General features: G+C 40.4%; 1 protein-coding gene across 1 annotated transcript in view; it reads right to left on the bottom strand.

Annotated features, from left to right (window-relative positions):
- The window catches only part of rngtt (RNA guanylyltransferase and 5'-phosphatase), an 89,494-nt gene that overhangs the window by 35,363 nt on the left and 31,952 nt on the right, over positions 1-22,179 (bottom strand). Inside the window, exons 9-10 of the mRNA XM_076271849.1 lie at positions 17,200-17,335; positions 10,990-11,061 (exon numbers count right to left, since the gene is read on the bottom strand). Coding sequence (XP_076127964.1) covers positions 10,990-11,061; positions 17,200-17,335 — 208 coding nt within the window. The remainder of the gene's footprint in view (positions 1-10,989; positions 11,062-17,199; positions 17,336-22,179) is intronic.

The raw sequence follows: 22,179 nt of genomic DNA, 5'->3' as shown, positions 1-22,179 counted from the left end.
ATGATTTACAATTCTACAAGAAAAGTAACTTAATGAAGTGTTGGTGCTTAAAGTGCTTCACTGAGCTGAAATTTAAACTTAAAACATCTCAAGATGTATTAAATAAAAATAACTGAGTAAATTAACAGTGCACGTCTTTTAAGGGCTTCAAACTGCACATCTCATGGCTCAATGTTTTACATACTATCCTTCATGATCTTTAGGCCTTGGCTAAACCAGCTCGCCATGCTAGCATCTTCCATAGAAATGTATTTGAGCACAATTTAAAAAGATGTTCCAAGTAGCCTGGGGGATTTTTATGTGATTTTGCAATGATGATTGCAATAATCATTTGACAGCCCCACAATGCAATTTACTTTTTAATTTTAGTATTTTTACATTTTCAATAAGAACATCACTATGGTTAATGCAGTAACGAAATGGTAGGCCTATTATTATAGGCTATTGCAATGACTTGCCATGCTCGATCTAAATGTGTCCATTTAATTCACCGTACACAATGACCACTGTATACATGCAGGGAATATTCGGGCTTTAAATGTAGCAGCGATGTTCGGTTTGCGCCAAACACCGGATTAAATTGATTTATGACATCAGAATGAGTTTACACAACTCGCGCGCAAAACGAATATTGCTGTTGAAAACCGGGTTACTCCCTGCATGTAACTGCGGTCAATGACGCACTCCTTTTCGGTGATATCTGTATCTCTGTCGTTCGCGAAGGCCTTGTATGCATTGTTCGCAATTTTAAGACGTCTTTTCATCGGCAATGACTCAATGACTAAATTTGGCGCAAGTGTCATTCCTGTACGTCGGGTTTACGTTCAAACTATTTTTCTGGTGAATAATTATTTCGGACTGAACTTGGTGAAGGGAAGTTTCACTAGGCCCATCATAGGCAACGATAAACTTGGATCATCATCTCGGGCTCGTCTGATCGGTTTGCTGCTGCCAGCCACTGAAAGGCAGTGGGGAGAGGGGACATTTATCTCGGCCTATGTGACCACACTGTAATGCAACTACATCCACTCTGTTTATCTGACGGGTCTCTGACCTCCCTCTCTCTCTCTGTGCAGCACACGCATTTTCAAATTTACACACAGACACTGGGCCACGGCCAATCAGAGGGGAGGTCCCGCCCTTCACTATCTGTGATTTGTTTAAACCACGATATTGGCCAAATATGTCTGTTATTGAACCAAAGGTAGAGTTTCAATGAGGACACTTTTTCCTCTCTCGAATAGCTGGTCGCACCGGTGCGACCTCCGATTTTTTTTTGTCGCACTTCTGAAAAATTAGGTCGCATATGCGACCAAATTGGTCGCACTCTGGAGCCCTGGCTTAAGGTGTGTTGCTAAAGCAGCCATAATGAAATGAAGGTGTCTTTGTTTGGATACTTCACACACACGTGCTTTTTAATTTCACAGACTACAACTACCAAGCTGGAATCAAAGCACATCGATTCCCCTCTCACACCCTGCACAAACTTAAAACAAAATAAACAGGCGTCTCAACCGTCTCAGTCTCACGCATGTATAGGCAAAACTGTATCAGACCGGTGTAACGTTGGTAAATCTTCCATTGCACAGAATGATTTTTGTAGCACGTGCAACAAATGAAAGTCAAAAGATAAAATTACAGTGCTGCTATCAATTTGCTTGGTATAACCGCATTTATAGTTTTCTACAAATGCAATCAATCAAATTGGCCTCCATCACTCAACCAACGCTAACGGTAACATTACCTAGGTCCTTATTGATATTATAAGATTAATGTACCTGCAGTAAAAACCAAGCATGTCCGATAAACATCCTCAGATTTATTTCGGCTTCAAGAAGAAATGGGAATTACATTTCATGTGAACATTGTCCAATCCTTATTAGACGTTCTCTGCGGTAAACAGTCCTTGTAGGAAGCATCCATTGTTTTTCCAACCCACTTTTAACTTCCAACAAAATTACGTCTCACTGCAACGATGAGCCATCTAGTGGACAAACGACTACTTATCGCCAATACTGGAAATGCAGCCATGATGATGATGATGAATATTTGGCTTTCTTTTAATCCTACTGAATTTGTAATTATGTATCGGCCGTTCTAATACCGATAGTATGTGGGTGCCTGTGTGTGTGTGCATGTGTATATGTGTCCACCACCATCTACAGGCCAATGAGTGTACAGTCACTAAATGTACACATAATCTAATTTTTTTAGGACCCCCCCATGGATGAAATTCTACGAAACATACCCCCAGAGAATGCCAGGTCAATCATACACATAAAATTTGGTGCAGTTCTGAACATCTTAACTGAAGATAGGGGCGATTAAAGCAGAATAATATTGCATTTTCATTTTTTACCGGGGGGGTGCAAATCACAAATGAGTGATTATGGGCCAGGTTGATGTGGGCCCTTGAGACCAACATACCATAAAAGATTCTTCATCCTCAGTGCCACGGTTCAGGTAGTTATTTAGGAAAAACTGTTTTTTCTGCGGTTCGGGGGGCCCAGCACGGGGGGGGGGGGGGGGGAGTGGCCCCCGGGGACGAAACAAAATTTTTCCGTAAAAGTCTAGTGGGGCTACATACCCACCAAATTTCATGTGCCCCGGTGGTTCGGTGTCCTGGGTATCGTTGACCAAAAATTCAGGAAGTAGATGGGGGGGGGGGGGGGGGGGTTATGGAGGTTGAGAGTCGTTCTGATGGTTATACAACACTTTTTGGGTCATTTGGTGGGTGCTTCGTCTCCCCCTAGTGCTTCTCCGCGGAAAAAACAAATATGCAACTTTCTGGTCGCGGTCCGAACACATCCGGATGTAACTCAGTGGAAGTATCCAATCGCGCCTCGAAAATGTAGTCAGATTGTAGTTTCTAAGAAGACTGCAAAACGGACTCCGACTTGGCTTTGTTGCTGTTGAAATTGTAAGTAGGGTTGGGTGAACTTCGTTTTTGTAATGTGATTTGATAGTCTCTTGAACAATGTGTTTGCTCGACCGTTTTATTGTGAGCCCTGTATGTGTTTAGCTTGGTTTCTTGATGGCTAACTCGCTAGCTAGTGGGGGTTTAGCGTAGCAGTCACTTGCTACCGAAGCTGCATGGGGAGCTATGTCTTGAAAAATGCGAGCCCAAATCAGGCGAAAACCCATAAACAGCGAAGGAATAACCAGACCGGCATAGGGCTCCTTTAAAACATATCAAATAAGCCGTGGAGACAGTATTTTTCGTTGATTATACAACAATTGGGTTCTATTGAACTATTTATTTGTTTCTGACTGGCTGAGAGACGTTCCAGGAGTTGGAATATCCCTAGACACAATGCGAAGATTTGACACAATGTAGCAATAACAGTTAAATTAAAATTAAATTAAAGTTCTCATAATTTAAAAAAGCGAGTAGCATTGGCAATTGGAGTAAAAAAATGGAGATCTTTTTCTCTAAAATAACTTTTGAGTTAATATATGAAATGTTGGATGACGAGGAGGAACAAAGAGTCAAGCGGGAGGAGAGTGCATCTTCATCCAGGTGTGTCTCCATCAGCGCAGATGAACTGGACTGTATCGAAAAGAGTCGGCCCGGCACGAAAGCAACACCATTAAGCAAACGTAGACTACTGCAGGAATTTTATGCCACCATTAGAACAACCAAAGGGGAGCTATATGGGATCAGCTTTGACGGACTTTGGGCAGGGCTCAATCATTTCAGCCTGACTCGTTCAGTTTAAAGCAGGATGAAAATGGCTGTCCGTATTTCACAATGTCTTTCAACGAAGACACGAAAAACCACAAAGACCCGTTGGAGAGGGATCTGGAATGTTGGTTACGTGGCAACCAAGACACTCTCTATTGGAAATGGAACTATTTTTAATGCGTAAAAACAAAGTCGAAATAAACATTAATCATAAACAATAATGGGGTGTTTTCAGATGATTTAGTTTGTGGTAGAATAGTTGTATAAAGCAATATAGCACTCGTGATCGTGGAGTTGGTAATGGATATTCCCACGGCTGTTTTTGCCTGCAACGCCCGAACAACCGAATTACCAATACCACTCTCACTCATGCTATATTGCTTAATCAACCACTACAGAGCTTGGCCTGGTATATGCTATAGCCCCAAATCGCAAACAGTGGATTAGCTAGGGGCAGTGAGCCAAACGCTTCCCAAATTAGAGTTGAAGATTTTTGCCCAAACCCGACGGGAAGACTTTGATCATTCAAAAAAAGTCAGCACCTGATACCTGTTGCCAGTTTTTTGGAATATGCCTCTGAAGTTGGCCAATATCTGTGAAACTAATCATCTAAGAGAGACCACATGTTGTACAGTGTTTAACCTGGTACCAGAGATGCTTACTATAAAATCTAAGTTTTCTAAGTCTGAAAAACTTGGGGCTCAACTCTTCAAATGTGCTATTTTATATCGCCAAGCCAAATTTTGGAAGAAGTTTAAGTACCTACCATTCTAGGTTATACTTGAGCTACACCCCTGACATTCCATGTCTGGATGCTATTAGTAACAGATATTGACTGTAGAAAATGTGAAGGCTATAAGTGAGATAGTTTTCCAGATATTGCTGTTTAAAAATGGCTTTTCAGAGTATGATGCCACAAAAATGGCCATAAAGATCCTCCTGTCACAGCTCGCATTATGTGTGGCCCAATTAGACGACGATTGTTTTTGAATCAGTAGATGTTCCCTGTCAAAATGACATCCGACTGGCGTGCGCCAAATTTCAGCCCTGCGCCGACAGGTCGTGCACCTCTGAGTTTTTTCTGACTTGTGCGTGCCATGCCTCTATCGAAAGCAGGATGGAGGAGCTAGAAGCCAAGACCAGGGAACAAGTGTGCCCCTACAGGCACCAGGCACCTATTTGCTAAGTTCATTAATAAATTAACAGAGGACAACATCAGAAAATAGCAGCCCCGGCCCCCACTTTGAAAACCACTGCTCTAAGGCAGTCACAAACAGCACTCAAGTAGAAAACAAACAGGGAGAAAGAGTACTTTGGACAAAAAAAGACAATGTTAGATTCCCTTGCCAAAATGTTTAGCTAGATTCGGAATGTGATTTAGCCCCTTTCTTTAGTCAGCATGTTGGGATCAACTGAGGTTACTATAGCATCTGAATAAAAAAAACATGTTTTTTTATTTTATTAATTGCAATGATTAAGAACTTATTTTCCACAGTACTAATTAGAAAAATATAATTCAAATTAATTCAAAGTCTTTTTTGGATTAATGATAAGTACACATATGGTAGCTACAGTGGGCAGTGCTTCGACTTGCCCAGCTTCCCTCGCGCGGGATCACGCGACTTTAATTTGTATTTTTCCAGTGACGCTGCAACGACGCTGCAACAACCCAAACAACCGGCAGATGTCTCAAGTGAGCAGGGTGTCTCGTAAAAAGAAATGGAGCCTGGAAACCCCTACACAGACTTAACTACAGACTTTAGCAGACTGGTTTAGAAATCATTTAATAGCCAGAAATATGCCTGCCCTGCCCTAATAAAGAAATATTTGGTTAACTGCGAGTGAATCCCGTTTGTAGCCGTAGAAGAAACGCAGGACAAATTAAACATTCTTGTTTTCTCCGAGTGCAACGATGATAAACAGACATCATTTGGACAAAATATAGAGCAAATTAACCTCCGTTGCTCAGCCAAATGCCTTCCTGTAACGTCCTGTTATCACGGAGTTAAATCAAAACGATTTTTGATGGTCACAAGTTTACGTGAGATACGCGTTTGACGGCAATGAGTTGTTAACAGACATGAACCAAGACATATAGCCCAGCAGCAATCTAGGGACTGTTCGTTATTTATTGAAGGGGCCACTGGAGGAATTTTGAGTGCTTCAGTCAAAAGTTGCATGACCCTCCCTTGCCTGCTAGAAATTGTTCAATGACCCTCCGACAGAATTGTCAAAAAAGACATGACCCTCCCCTGCCAATTGTCGCTGTCTTCCGCCCGCGCTGCTTTGCGCCACGAAGACACACTGTGTTAACGTTCTTAAATCAATCTTTCCCGGGAGCTTGCATGCTACCAGTCCTTCCTTTTCAAATGTGTTGCACCTGTTTGCACAATTTCACAAATAATCATATGTGGTTAATAATATGACAAATAATCCCTGTGCACGGGGACCGAAACAATGCATGCCAACTTTTTCCGTGTTTATCACGTATTTTAACTTTCCCCCGCTGTCTTGCCGTTTTAATGTTTTCCCGTAGAATATCCCATATTTTAATACTCTCATAACATTAGCCCTGCCATCGGGCCTGTCTCTGTGTTGCCCTGTTGCTATCCCCTTGCCCTTCCAACGAAACAGATGTCTTCGTTCATCGTTTTCCTTGCTTGAAGGCGAAGTTAGAGTGATGTTAACCTATTTAAGTTTAACGGCGTGATTGTCGTGAGAGCACGATTCATTGGCGCTTGCATGTTCGGCCGTATGTCTACGAGCGCACCTGCCTACCATCAGGCTACTCAGCTACTAGAGAAAGAATTTCCCCTGTTTCTATGTTCACTCCAAGTTGGCCTACCATAACTTACCAACTCTGCACTGTAGACCCTAAACTGGCTATTTATATTTTTCTGTGAAATAAGCAAATGTATTTGTTCAACTTTATGACGCAGAATTACGCACTAGGCTACTTGGAACGTAACACATTTGACAAAGGACAGATGTATGTTGCTAGTGACAAAATATTAACTTTCAGTGTTTTACGATGTCTTTTTCATGGGGAAGTGTTTTTCCCCATGCATTTATTCTAGGCTACTGTCAGTGACTGCCGTGAGAGAAGCGGGTTCTGTGTTTCGTTCATTTCAGTGACTGACGCGAGAGAAGCGGGGTCTCTGTTGTGTTGTCTTGCGTTATTTTATTTTCATTGGGCATGCCCTGCAGCCGTCCACAGCTCTTCAGTTCCGACAAAGCCGAAATTACTCCTTTTGAAACAATGAGTGTGCGCGTTTGTATGGTTATATTGCTTGACAGGGGGGGATCCCAAGCAGCTTTCAGCCATAAGGCTACTTTGAGAACATTTCCTAATTCACCCGACACTAATATTCAAAATGTTGAAAACTATTTCGGCAGAGCCTATAGGCAGTTTAATTAAATGTAATGTTAGTTGTAAACAAACGGGCTACTTGGTGAGGCTTGGCCTCACAGATGCGCTCGTGCCTTAGATCTTAAATCTTCACGATATAGGCCTATTAACTGACCACCCGATTCACGTTGACTGGGGGGCAGGGGGGGCCATCAGACATTTGTGCCCAGTTAATCCAGCCCTGCCCCCAACAAATCACACCTTCCCACCAGCTGTGACAGCTTAAAAGAAGTCGAGAGGACTCCTAACTCTTGGAGTCAGTGGAACAAGCATTTCACTGCATTTATAGGCTACCTGTATAATGTATGTGACAAATAAACATTTGATTTGATTTGATTTGATTTGATTTGATTTAACTCACAGACCTATTCACAAACCGGTTTTGTGGCATTTCGCCTGTTTTGAAATCCTATGCAGCTACAGGAGCTTCCAATCGTGAGGAAGCAATTTTGCATTGTAGGCATAACTAACATGCAATAACGCCACCAACAACAACCAAAACTAGGCTACTCATTGTCAACATGTAAATTAAATGTAACATTATTGTGAATCAAATTAAAATGTTCTCTTTTGCAACCATAGGCATAGTAACAGATTAATTTAATAATGTTACAAAGATACTAGGCCTACATAAATCCGTATGTTTCATTAGGCTACTAGGCTATTTGTTTTGCCTTACTCTTGATTCATTTAGGCTAGGCCTTTTTTATTCAGTTATTCATCATCTTCCGTCCTTGTGTAGCGCACGCATTCTCAGACCTGTCACCTGCCACTCATCGTAAGGGAGGTGTTTGGAATCATTCCCGCGTTACAATCATCAGCCAATCAAGGTGGTCACTTCAGTCAAGCTCGTGCATGAGTAATAACGTTATCCATAGCAACAAAGACTCACTCACTCTTAGTCAAAGATTCTAGAGCGCTCAGCTCCAGAATCTGTTCAGGAGTTGTCATTTTCCCTTACTAAGAGTAGGTCTGAAAGGCTTTGTGAATAACTTAATAAGAGAAACTCCTAGCTAAAATCTTAGCCTACTCCTAGTGGTAAGATAAAAGGCTTTGTGAATATGGCCCCTGGTGTCTAACCCAATGCATAGCCCATTTACACAAAATAATGGTCGAATATTAGGCTACTGATGATCATTGTTATTTAAGAACATGCAGTGTGCGTAGGGCACCAAAAATCATCATGCCGCACATTGTGGCGGGTCTGTTATTGAACCTACTTACTATAGGCTGCGCAAACCACAGGCCTTTATTTTGGGCAAGCCTGCATTCGAGGCAGGCCTTCTGTTGAAGAATTTTATATAAAGGCTGCGCTAACAGTAATCCTCCTGCCCCCGATACCACAGCTGTGGATAGTGTGGAATGTTCAAGTAATAACACAATCCAATGTGTGTCTCAATTGTCCCCCGCTGACCACCTCACACATTTCTCTAGATTTTGCAACGACCTTACATGACAATGCCATAAAATGCCAGTTTTTAGGACACAGAATAATGTTTGTAATGATACCAGTTAGGCCTACGTTCAACAGTAACATAAGTGTAATGAGCTATTTATTGTCAAAGGCGCATGGTGAAGTGAAATTCTTACTTTGGAAAACAAACCTTTGCCGATGTCATTGGATAGGGGATAGGCCTACTTGTTTATTTTTTACGTAGGCTACAATGGCCAGTTCAGACAAAGCCGAAATTACTCATTTTGAAACATTTGTATGGTTATATTGCTTGACTTAAATCCCAGAGAGTATGCTACCGCACCCCACAGTGATGGGCCTAGCGGTCTTACGCGTTCAGTGTGGGGTATAAACAAGCTGAGAATTTAGCGGTGTCACGTCTGCCTGTCACAGACGTGGGGAGCTGAAGCTTGGGATACAGTTACTACAGTAACTTTTTTTTCACTTTTATAAAGGCTTTGTTTGAATGCTGTTGGAACAAATAGTATTTGATTATAAAGGCAACTTTCTGTTGCAATATTCTGTGTGTTCTGGACTGCAGGTAACTTGTTAAGCCAGTGGTTCTCAAACTTTTTCTTTCATTCCCCACTTTGATCAAGGGGGCATTGACTGATGATAGTGGAGATAACGTGTTATCCCGAGGCCTTTGCAAGTCAGCATCTCCGACGGTAGTCTACCCTATTAAAAATATAAGTTTTCGATGTCCCAAACGAAGAGCCATACTTTATTGTTTTAACAATCTCTATGCTACTCACCAAGATGTAGGCATGGGAACATGATTAAGTATCCAACTGTCCTGTGTTAAATTATTGTGATTACGAGCCAGTGGTTTTCAAACATTATGCGTGACTTGGACATCTAACGAAATGCAACAGACTCATATCGTCCTCGCATTCGCAAAATGAGGACATACAGATTGCTCAGATAACAGGTGTACCTCCAGTTATGCACGGTTTTAGTCAAGTCATTTAAATGTGTTGGTGAAAAAGTTGTGTAGTCTATTGTTATTTATCCCTATTCACCCACGCCGTCAATTCTGTTGCGCAGTGCGTTAAGGCCGGCTGATGACAGCCGCCGTTACGCAGCAGTTATCAGTCCCCTGTCCAAGAGTTCGAATCTGGGTTAAGCCCATATTTTGAGAAATGCTGAATAGACCACAACCCATTTCAATTCTTCAATACGGTCACTGTTAGACTAGAGGGGAGAAAGAATGGGAAAAGATCTGGGCACAGTTCTTCCAGAGCTTCGTGCCAAGTAATAAGCGTTGAGTCGAGATGTTTGTGTGAATGAAACTAAGTGTATAGGCCATAGTGTGACATGCGTAAACCAATGGCGTAGAGATGACGCCACAGGGTTTTATTTAAGAGAGCCTACGTTTGTATGTAGGCAATTTATATTCACAATACTTAGGCCTACTAAAATAAATAGTATTTTTATTTGTATTGGTTGTTTAGAGTGAAAACTTGGTCGGTCTTAATGCAGGTTTACAACCGGCAAGTCGGTCGGACTAAAAGGGGAAAAAAATAAATATTTGGGTCGGTTCTAAATTGACAGGGTCGGTCGGGTTACGGCAAGAAGTCGCGTCTGCAGAAGTCAGCCAAATATGAATGTAATTCTGCGGCATAAAGCAGATGTATTTGTTTATTGTACAGAAAAATAAAAACGACATGTCAAGCAGTCTTTTGCCCTAGGCCTACATTGCAGTCAAGAAGTAGGCCTAGGGCAAATTAATTTACGAAACGAAAACGTGGGTCATAGTTGTCTAAGCCTCTATTGCGTAGCCTGTTAAAAACGTCGCCAGATAGTATTAAATCGGCAACAACATAGTTTTCTGCAGAAGCCTACCCAAGGCTACAGATTAATTCTGAACAGTTATTTCTCTACTGGCTCAATTATCACACAAGACAGTGTTTTGATTTGCGTAGTTGCGTTACCCCCAACACTGACAATAATGTAGACAGCAAATTTCGATTTCGATTTTAGTTACCACCGTGCAGTCAAGCCTTAAGCCATACCCAAGTAGCCTAAATGGAGGTAATGTTTAATTATGCATGATTTATTTTGTTATTGAGTTCGTAGGCTGGGATTACTCTCGGCAACAATTATGTTAAATGGTAGCCTCCTTATTTTTCAGAAGGGGCGGCAGGCAGAGCGATGTACAGTGGCAGAGCGACGCACAGTGGCTGAAAGTGGTACTAAAGCTTCAAGCAGCTTCACGCCTCGTAATGCGCGACTGAAGTGGTCATTTGAAAGCGATGCCCACTGTATGCACCAGTAGGCTTAAAGTATGTGTCAAAGTGTGTGTGTGTGTGTGTGTGTGTGTGTGTGTGTGTGTGTGTGTGTGTGTGTGTGTGTGTGTGTGTGTGTGTGTGTGTGTGTGTATGTGTGTGTGTGTGTGTGTGTGTGTATGTGTGTGTTGACTGACGTACTCTAGGCACTCACCATGAATTTGATTATGTCATAGATCAGGTACCGAGGGATTGGTTGTCCATTCACCTTGTCTATAATCATCTCCTGTTAAGTGAGTAAAAGCAAAGGAGAAACAGAATGATGGTTTAGCGAGCAAAGGAAAAAAAGACTTTTCAACAGTACAAAGTTCAGAGATTGCCCAAATGAACCCATGTGTAAATACTGCAAGTAATTGTCTGAAGAAATCAAATCAATTGAGTGGGCATGTTGATGTTGACACCCCTTGTCTTTCAAGCAGGACTTAAGCGTCCATATGGCATTATTTTCAGAAATTACCTCTCTCCTCACTCTAAAACGAGTGACAACGCTGTAGTACATGTGCCCAGCCAATAGGTGACGCCTTGGCGGGACCTCTTTCCCGATAATGACCGGCGTTCTATACATTATGCCTTACGTATGGTCCCCCATGAACGGAATTTCACGATACTTGGAATGCATTTAGAACAAGTCATAATGATCCTACACTTCAAATTCCGTGCAGTGTTGAACCTGTCAGCCAAAGATACCTGTGATTACAATGCCTCGTTTCGTTTTTAACTAGGTGGCGCTATACATCAAAAGAGTGGATGGAAACTTTTCAAAGTCACAAAGCGTGGCAAACCGATCCATATACAAACTATTAGATACTGTTGAAGAATTTTAAATACACATACTGCCATTAAGATATTTCTAATATTAGAAATGCAATATTTGACAGTTAAATGCACTGGGACATTGTATAGGGAGGCTACAGCAGTTACATAGTAATGCGTTACTGTAATTTAGTTACTTTATTGGGTAACGAAGTAAGGAAACACATTTCAGTAATTAGTTACAGTTACTGAATAACTGAAACGTCCATTCCTGCTTAACTTACAATGTGTCTAATATATTGACATTGTTTCCATAGCAGCACGCAGTGATTGCCTATAAAGATTAGCCTAGATACATTATTTCATTGCAGATATGAGCGCAGGGGAAAGCACACATTCTCCCTGCACCGCTCTCCCTCAAAAAGGTTGGTTTCAGCCTGTCTCTCCCCTACGCCAATCAGAACAGTGACTTGTGCAAGGACTGTTCATGCAGACTATAACTAGCACAGTGTTAGCCTACACAACTTTGTTCCAAATTGATGCATTCATGTTAACTTTGCAAAGTTAGTATACAGTAGCCTACTTATCACAACGTTATCAGTCTTCAGTATCAGTATTAACTTATAGCCCTCAGAAAATATGCAACTGCTCACTGTTGGAATTTCATCTCCTGGTCCTTTTTACAAAAGTTACAATTTTCAGGGGTCTCTGAATGACCCTCTTGGAGACAAAAAGGTGCTTTAGAGGAAGATGATTGTTTGTGTGTGAAGTGTATTTTAAGATAAGCTGCTAGCACCTCATAGCATGCCAGTCTACAGTGGAAACTGTAATCTACTCATGTTTGTCTGGATCAAATTAATCAGCAGATAACTATTATGACAGATATTTTTTTTTCTTTCAGAAAATTGACATCCTCTCCCCAGAAGACATTCGTTGCGTTTGGGCCTCAGGTGCATCATTATGCAGTTTTTATGGTCTCTGTTTTTAAATTGCACAAACATTATAAATCAACTTGATGAGGGCAGCTTCAACCCTAGGAGCATTCCTCATGCATATGTGTTTTATTTTTCAATAAGTATGACTGCTTCATGTTTGAGTGGACTACACAAGCCCAAGGAAAAATGCCAGCTGTAAGAAGACGGCTTGCCATGAGGGGTAAAGTAAATAAAGTTTAAAATAACTTATTTTTAGCTTAATTCTTTTCCCCATATGTAAAGCAGGAACAATTTAAAATGAAGATTCCTCCAAATGCCAAAGGCACAAAGCACCTACAATAACGGAAAAGCAGCACTTTAAGGAATACCACCTTCTATGCGAGAGATTGAGCAGAGGGCTACAAAAACATTTGGTGTGAGAAGATTGGGTGAAAGGAAACAATGATTGTTTGATTGAATGATATTTAACAATATATTTTGCATTACTAATCCAAACAATGTCAAACTTGGCACTGCACATACTTATGCCCGTAGCAAGACACTTGCCAAGTTTGAAATCAATCAGACAAACGGTTTGAGAGATATGGGAATGTCCAGACAGACAGACGTTCCTGTAATTTATAGATAGGTGTGTAACTACTTGAAATTGTCTCTGCCTCAGTTATTCTTAAACCCTGACACAAATTCGCTAAGTGTCCACTGAACTTTCAAGCTTCTAAAAGTGACAGGATGCAAGTGCTAACTGTGAGAGCCTTATGGAATATTACTCACATTCTCGTTCACCCCATCCGTCTCATACACCCACACACCTTATATAAGTGTGCAGGGGGAGGCAGCTGTATGTCTGAGCCTGTCTCGAGGACCTCTTCACTTACTCCCATCTTAACCATGTTAATAATGAATGGTGGTTATTTTCTGCCATGAACATCAGTATTGCTCCCAGCCAGTCTTTGTGCCCTCACCTGTTTCCTCCACCCTGTTAGTTTCTATCCCTCTCTATACCTCCATCATTGTAAAAGAAGCACACATTGGCTTTCTCCGCTCTACTGATCCATTCCCCCCCTCACACAGCACTGTAGACTAGCATATCTGTCGAACCATTAGTCCGATTGATTTGATTGAACATGAAAGGTGTCTTGCTATGGGCACGAGTATGTGCAGTTTCAAGTTTGACGTTGTTTGGATAAATAATGCAAATCTTTAAATATATCAATAAAAGAAGCACACATTGGCTTTCTCCGCCGTACTGTAGCCACTGCCCTCTCGCACAGCATAGCACAGGACTGAGACAGAGGGGGTAAGCGGAGTTTTAGCAGCACTGAATCACAGGTTTGGCAGCACTGAATCACATGTTTGGATGATCATCATGTCTGAAATCAACAATAAAGACTCCCTGTATGCAGTTTGCTTGCATAAAATGATTCCGCAGATTTTGCAACAACATGCCAACAAACACAGACATGCAGTGGCTATTCAAAATTATGTAAAAAGTATGTGCAATAAACTGACACTTCGAATAGCCCAGGTTACTTTAGAATAAACCAATAAGAATTCCGACTGCAAGGCCCCAAACTGAAACGAGTGATAGGCTAATGGTCCCAAATGTAAGGACGTACCAGAATGCCACACAGCTAGACAACAAGTGGCAGACAGAGCGACATGTCACTTATGCTACCAAAGATTTTTTTTTTGAGTCACATCGTTGCAAATCTCATATGATGATGCATCTTTTTACAAAATGGTTAATCATTACGTTATTCAATAGGCTAAACATATAGCCTTACATCAAAGCTTTAGGCTTATGTAATTTCGATCAGCTACAGACAACAAGTGGCTGACAGAGCGTGATGTCACTTATGCCAGAGATTGTTGAGTCTCATTGTTGCAAATTTTTATATGATGATGCATTATTCCACAAAATGGTTGGTCTTCTCCATCATCAAGTTATTCAATACATTTAACAATAAACATTTAGCCTTAACTCAAAACAGCTGTTAGGCTTATGTCATTTTAATCTGTAAAAATGTCACATGCAGCCATGTCTAAATTCTGCTTACTGCACATTAATTATAGGCTATTATAATATAATATTCAGTATTCATTATTGAATGCTTAGCTGGAATGATGTTTTTCACTATCATCCTATTTTTTAAGCAGGCATACCTGCGGGCATGTACTTGGGCTACAGGTTTTCTTCAGGAATGGCATGTTTGAGCGGGTACTGCACTATTATACTAAATGTGAGGATATGAATTTGACATGGTTGGGGAAAAATACTCCTATTCATGCCTGGCCACTGTGTCACTTGTGGCACATGTAGTTTCCATCCAATTAATTGAAAGAAATGAACATTTTCACTATCACAAAACCATCAGGCGTCACTGAACTTAAGCGTATATGACAGAAAAAGCTCATCTTTCAGTGAACTTACAATTCTGAATAATTACACTAAGTCAAAAGCAGAGCTTCATAAATTTGAATTGCTCGGCATGAGATGTAGAACCTGGCACACAACAGAATACTGAACAATCAGGATGTGACAAACCATGGCAGCTACAGTCTAGTCCAGGAGTCGGGAACCTTTTCAGCCAAGTGAACCATAAATACCACATTTTTTAGACTCATGTTTGCGTATAAATGCTAAATTGTAGAATTACACCTGTTGATCCTTTCATTGGCAATTGAAATAGACATTCTCACGTAACATCACCTATGACATACATCACAATGACACTAGTGTGAAAAATGGTTATTGTCAGTAGTCATTCATCTAAGATGGGAGAAAAGTATGTAGGCTTACCTGATATAACGTATGTACCACTGGAGCTTTTTGTATGCTTTCCCCACTATATGCCAAGCTGATTTCCATGCAATTGCAGCGTGGTGCGTTAAACATTCATGCCAGAGCAGACCCTACTCCCTCCATATAATAAAAGCAAACTCATCGGTCCACATGGCCTGGATCGACCAGTAGCCTAGTCCTAATACTTTTTTCTTGGGTACATGTTTTTATAGGATTGTAGGATAGATATGCCAACTCATAGAAAGCAAGGAGAATAGTTTGAAGATGACATGACAAAGTCTTGGGTTGCACTGTCCAATTTTAATTTTAAAAAGAATTTGGTGCCAAGTGAGATTAAACAAGCTTTATCATTTAGTATCCCTCCAAAGAGGCACAAGGTTAATAGACCTTAACAGTCCCGCCCACTGCCGATTCCGGAAGTATGAATTCAATACAATTTCTCCTTTGACAACTGGAGTATAAGCCATAAAATCGTAACCGTCCATGATAGACATAACACCCGCTATGACATGAATAAGCGATTATGTATGCTCATATAGATGCCAAAAGTTCATGGGTCATCTATCTTGTTTGGAGAAAAATTGTTTTGTTCGCGATTTCACGGAAAAGTACTACACTACCCAACATCCTAATGTGTAAAAGCTGGTAAAAGCATAGCCTTGGATTGGTAGAGATCACCGTTGCCATGGAAATGTTTATGCGTTAACTCCCACCACTGCAAGTTTGTTTTCTTGCTCAAACTGCTTGAACCAAGATGGAGGAAGAGGCAGTCAGAAGCGATGCGTGGCCATCCGACTAAAACATTTTTTTCACCTTTGAAAGTTGAATTTACTCAATGTAATCGGTAGGAAGTCAGTCATCTTGTTTTCTTACATTCAACAGGAAGCACACTATCGTTTTCTGGAAAATGTTAAAAATAATTTTGCGATGGATCATTTTGCGATGGCTGATGGGATGAGTAGTCCCTATGCTCGGAAATTAAAATATGTACACAGTCTTGTATATTAGCCTTTTTTTTTTTCATTTTTCTGTTAGTATTTTTTGGTTGAAATGAAATGTTGTATGGTTATGAGTCATGTCGTAGTTGGTCAGGGTCTAAAACTCTTTATACAGATTTTTCCAGACGCCCATGGGAGAAATGAATGGGAAACTTACTTCCGGAAACTAAGCGCTCACGAAGGAGGGACGGGACTGTTGAGCTCTGTTCATTGAATATTCCACTGTTAATGTTTCATGTCTTAAAGTAATTTTGGACTGAAACTAGAACCTATCATCACTTGCTGAGTCAAGTAAGTTAGTGTAACTGACAAGAACGAATGAAACACAAAATAGTTCCATACCGGTGATTTAAGAGAAGCAGGAGGGAGTTCCTACATCAGGAGTTGCCATGGTGTCTTTTAACTAGTTGCAGCTGTTTTTTCTCCCTCTTGGCACATCTGCCTAACATGATATTGGAGGCGTGGCTACATCCTCAATTTCACCTTTGATTTTGAATGTTGAGATTGTGACATCATATTGATATTCGTCTTACAATTCAGATAGTTTCAACCATATAGATAGTTTCTTATTATGATGAAAACAATTTTCTCAAATGTGTCAACGAGCCATATGCAGTCAAGGAAAGAGCAATATCTGATCCCTGGTTTAGTCTGAACAGTGATTTTGTTTTACAATTGCACTACTCTTCTAAAGGGGTCTCTGTCTTCTAGAGAAAAAAAAAAATCACATGACCCAAGGCGATAAAAAGAGGGATTTTCAATAGTGTAATCCTGAAGGCTCTGTGCTTATTTGAGACCATGAGGGGTAAGTTAAGTCTTTTGCCCTTTTGATACAAAAAAACCCAATCTAAAAGATCATTATTTGGTCAACTTACCCCATCAAGTAGTGTGTTAGAGAGGTGGGTGCGAGGATCCTTCCGGAAAGGGAACTCAAGATTCTCTATGTGAAAAACACTGTTGTCTCGATCGATCATGTAGACCTCATTCCTTCCCTTTATCAACATCATGTACCTGTTAGAAACACAACACAAATAATAAATCAGTTGTGGAAAAACCTAATTGCTGGGAAGCTCCATGATTACAGTTGTACAACTTACTTGTTATTCAGCTTCCTAACCAAACAACAAACTATTTGTTGTGAAAATTTCTTTGGCAGTTCACCACATTGGCAAAAGGTAGAAAAGAGCACCTAAATACATATACATTTACAAATACAAGTAAAATAAAGGCTCCAGAAATTGTTACACATCGTGTAACATTCTGAACTGAAAATAAGCCTTAGGATTGCTTGAGTGATTGAATGCCACAAAACCATAGAAGCCCTTGCTGTAAACCATATAGTACAATACAAAGTTACAAAGTGTTCAAACAGAAAGATTCTGATGAGGCACAAATTCAAATCTTAAACATATGTTCACAACTTATCACAACTTCACAGACAATGCTGGTGAAATCCACACATTTGAGATAGGATATTGGGAGGGGGTAGAGCACTGTATTTGATCAGCTTAATTCCAATATGACACTGTCTGCCAAAGCATATTTACATGGACAGCCTCAGCGCCCACAGCAATCCAGACCGCGAGACGTCATGCTCCTGAGCATCCAATCTTATTAAGGCCTCTTCAAACAGGGAATGGGACATTTTTTAATGAAATATATCCTGAATGTCCCCCAAAACCCAGCCTGACACTCTGTTCCAATGCTTGCATGCCGTCTTGCAAACTCACTCAGCTGCCTGTTGCTAGGTAACCATGGTGACAGTTCAGCCAATGAGATCTATAGGAGATGAGAATGCTGCATGTGTCCTTGGGAGAACAACAGAGGAAGGACAGATGTCTGCAAAACCGCCCAAGTCATTATTATAAGGGAGAGTAATGCATTTATTCAGCAATACCAGTGTATTCAATTCAACCAAACAGATTATACATTAAAGTATTTATAATTTGTGTGCTTATTGGGTAAAATAATATTTCAGACGCCATGGAAACTTGATGTCATTATGTCAAGGGCATGGCTGTAAGCACTTTCACTTTCACACAAGTTTCACTTCCCTCACTTTGGCGATATTCAATAGGTTGATCAGATTACTGATTTTGATAAATTGTGTGATTACTTTTGTGAAGCTTTGGCTGAAGAACATATTTGCCAAACTATGTAAAGATTTGATAAGATTTGCGGCCACTGAAAACTTGATTGACATGATGTGTTGTACAAACACAACAAAAAAAGCAAATTGCACCGAGTCGCGTAACAACCTAAATTAAAGCACTGCTTAACAGGACTCTCACATCAATGCCCCGACACAATGCACACATTGTGGCTCAGAAAACAAAGTGTGCACTTTGCATCTATCAATCAAGGTTGAACAGCCAGGGTACCCTCCCGCAATAAGTAGCAAACCAGGGGAACACACCCCACCGTCCGACATGCACATGAAACCAACATAGAATCATATACAGGAAAAAGAACAAGCAAAATAATAGGAAACTAAAGTCAACATTACCTATGTGCACCTAAGCCACTTTTAACTAAAGCCTTCAATCTTCAAACCTTCAACCACCTTCAATGCATTTGAAACATATTAAATTGAGGAATTATATTTTGATTCACTTCGTTTCCATGCACACCATATTCCAGATTTATTCGGAATAATTACATATTTAAATTATGTATGAGTCACGTAACCATCTTATTCCAGTTGCCATAACCCAATTAGGCTCCTATTCGATTACTAAAAACCTGAAAAAGACCTCTGGCATAGGAATAGGAATATTGGGGCATGTTTGTCGGAAAATGCCCCTTTCAGAATATTAAATTGTGTCTGTGCATGTTAATGCAAAGGAATTTCGGTCACTTGGTTTGTTGCTGTGGCACCTGACGAAAAGTTTGCATTTCTAAAGTAAGGATGAAGTCAATTTATATAGGCCTATTCAAACCTGAAAGTTTGAATGTCATGATGGAATTCATAGATGGGTGAAAGCATCGTAATGTAAGGTAATATGCCATATTCCAGTAAATTAGCCTATTTTGATGTGCAGTTTAGTAAAGGAAAGGAAATCATCAGGAAACAAGAGTTCATTAGTCGAACCTTTAATCGATATGTCTTGGTCATGGTACGGATAATGTGAGCTAGGAAGGTTGCCCCTAGGGCTTTTCTTATAAAAGGCTAGATAATGTGAGCTAATATGTTAGACTGATTTTGTTAACTTGCAGCCACTGAATGAGTAGGAATGACAGCTAATCCATTCTCATCAATTGACTATTGTAATATCTCTAAACTAAACTACGAAAACTAAACTGAGAGGTGATATACTGTAGCTGACTGTATGTACAAACCATCGACTTGAGCTGCAAAATTACAGGAAGTCATTCATTTTTAATGGAAGCCGGAAACATTTAATAGAAATGTTTTTATTTTATAGGCTGAATAATAAGTTATGGATAGTAGCGATATACATGCTATACTTTCCGAGGTAGTTGCCAGATGCTGTCAATGACCATCATTCAAAATTGAAGCAAGCCCAATTTCATATTTTTATCACTTATTGATAAACTAATAATTAATATAAAATGTAAAAGTTAATCTGTGTAGGGATACGTTATCCCAACGGTTCTTTTAAAATGTAACATATAACTGAATATTCCAGCAGGCGTCTCAAATACCACCTAGGTTCAAGCGGCCAGATCGTATTTTGCAACTCAAGTCGGTGGTGGTGTGTACAGTAAGGCATTTTTGGTGTGGGCTGAATCTCGACTAAAAATGCAGTGTCAGTCCTGTACTCTTATCCTGAAAAGGGTAAATGTAATGCTTCTAATAGAAGGCTTTTAGAAGCAGAGCTCCAACATGCAATCTCATTCTTGACATTGACTTTACAGGATTTTCAGGTTGGCAAGTGGCTGTAATTTCTCTCCTAAAAGTCAAAAACAAAAAGGAAATCAATATTGGCCACTGAGCAAGACACCATTCACAGAGAGCCAGAGTGAGAGAAAGGGAAAAAGAGATAGAAAGAGTGAGTGGATGAATGAATAATGAATAAATGAACAAATCTGATTAAAAGCAAGTCAGCAAAGACATGCAGTCTGAGTACAAAGGGAAATGTAGTGCCAAAAGAATTGATTCAGACAGTGAAGTAGCAGAACAGGATGGAGAGAAAGCACAGATCATGCAAAACCTTTGTGCAGAGGTTTCCACTTGCTGTTTGAAAAAGCGGAGACTAGCCTACATCTCAAAACCAACCAACATGATGTTTGCAGAAAGTCCCACCATGAGGTCCCAGGACAAAAAAAAGCCAATAGGTTACAAAAAATACACTTATTTCATCTTATCCATCTATAAATTACAGGAACGTCTGTCTGTCTGTCATTTTTATCAGCTACAGACGAGTGGCAGACAGGGCGTGATGTCACTTATAGGCTACACAGGAGGGCGGGGGGGTCTTGCTTCAGACGTAATTCAGAAGCACAAAACCTGTTACCATTGACAGCGGTCATTATATATTTCAGAAGTCATTACATGGTGCATATTTGACCGTAGAACGTTGGGAAATTTCAATGGAGCATTCTACTAGCATTGTGAAGAGCCGTATAATAAAATAATATTCAATATTCATTATTGAATGCTTAGCTGGAATTATGTTTTTCTCCCATCATCCTATTTTTAAAGCAGGCCTACCTGCGGGCATGTAATTGGGCTACAGGTTTTCTACATGTATAGATTGTTTGAACGGGCACCCCATTGGAGAGATCATTGTCTCAAGGGCTGAGGCTTCCCTGCAGTATAATTAGACAGTTAGCTTTAAAAAAGTCTGCCTATAAACTAATCTGAGATAAGAGCTGAGCACCTGCTGAGTGGCTAACATCATTATTACTGTTAAATTGGCACCAAACCACAAATGCACCATAGACGGACACAAAATCAAACTGTTCTCACTTCACAATGTTCCTTATGTGGACACCAGCTGTTCAAGCAGTGCCACACTGAAAAATTGCTGCTAATGAGGAGGAGGAGCGCTGTCAAGAGCCTTTTATAAGAAAAGCCCTAGGGGGAACCTTCCTCTTGGCCCCTTAGGAGCAAGATCAGATGTAAGCTTTCTGTTCATCATATGCACTGAATCCTTTAACAATGTTGCCTTCTTAAAGTCTGCCTCAGTCAGAGTCATGGGAGGGTCATTCACAGGCAGTGAATATGAGCGATATGGCTTGCAAGTATGCTGTATGCAGCTTGTCTGTGTCTGTGTGTCTGTGTGTGTGTGTGTGTGTGGAGAGAGAGATGTGGCTTGCTCATATGCAGCTTGTGTGCATGTGAGTGTGTGTTAGGGATGCAACGGTACAGAGTTCCCTTGGTCTGGTGTGTATCATGGTTTTTGGGCCACGGTAACGGTGCGGTTTCAATATCTTACTATAAAACCCCCCACAGAAACAATTAACTATATATTTTGCCTATAGACAAAAATGACACTGTGCCTGACTAGGCATGGCTTTCTACCACAACAGAGTAGTTTTCAATTGCTTCGTCCAACTATCAGAGGAGAGAGCTAGAGTGGGTGTCTGAGTCAATTTATTTTAAATTTCTCTCACTGATGTCTCATAGAATTCAAAAGTTACCCTACTGCCTAAATGTGTGCAGAAGGGAACATTATAACTGACATTATTGATTATAACTAACTGACATTATAACCTTTTGAGGCAGTCACCAACAAATAGACCCACGAATGTAACTATTAACTGTCCTGGCTTTTATTATTAGCCTACCTTGGAGCTATGTTTTTGGTGTGGTTTTGTTAACATATCTATCTGTATGGACGACGCCTAGCTACTGGGCAATTTTCATGGAACTTAGGTGCCGTTTACAC

This window comes from Alosa pseudoharengus, unplaced genomic scaffold (genome assembly GCF_046254945.1).
Source record: "Alosa pseudoharengus isolate Yale_2024_CS ecotype anadromous, Long Island Sound unplaced genomic scaffold, YU_APseudo_1.1 YU_APseudo_1.1_scf_7, whole genome shotgun sequence".
Classification (NCBI taxonomy): Eukaryota; Metazoa; Chordata; class Actinopteri; order Clupeiformes; family Clupeidae; genus Alosa; species Alosa pseudoharengus.
The sequence above is the reverse complement of the archived record's forward strand: the minus strand, read 5'-3'. Positions and strand labels throughout refer to the sequence as shown.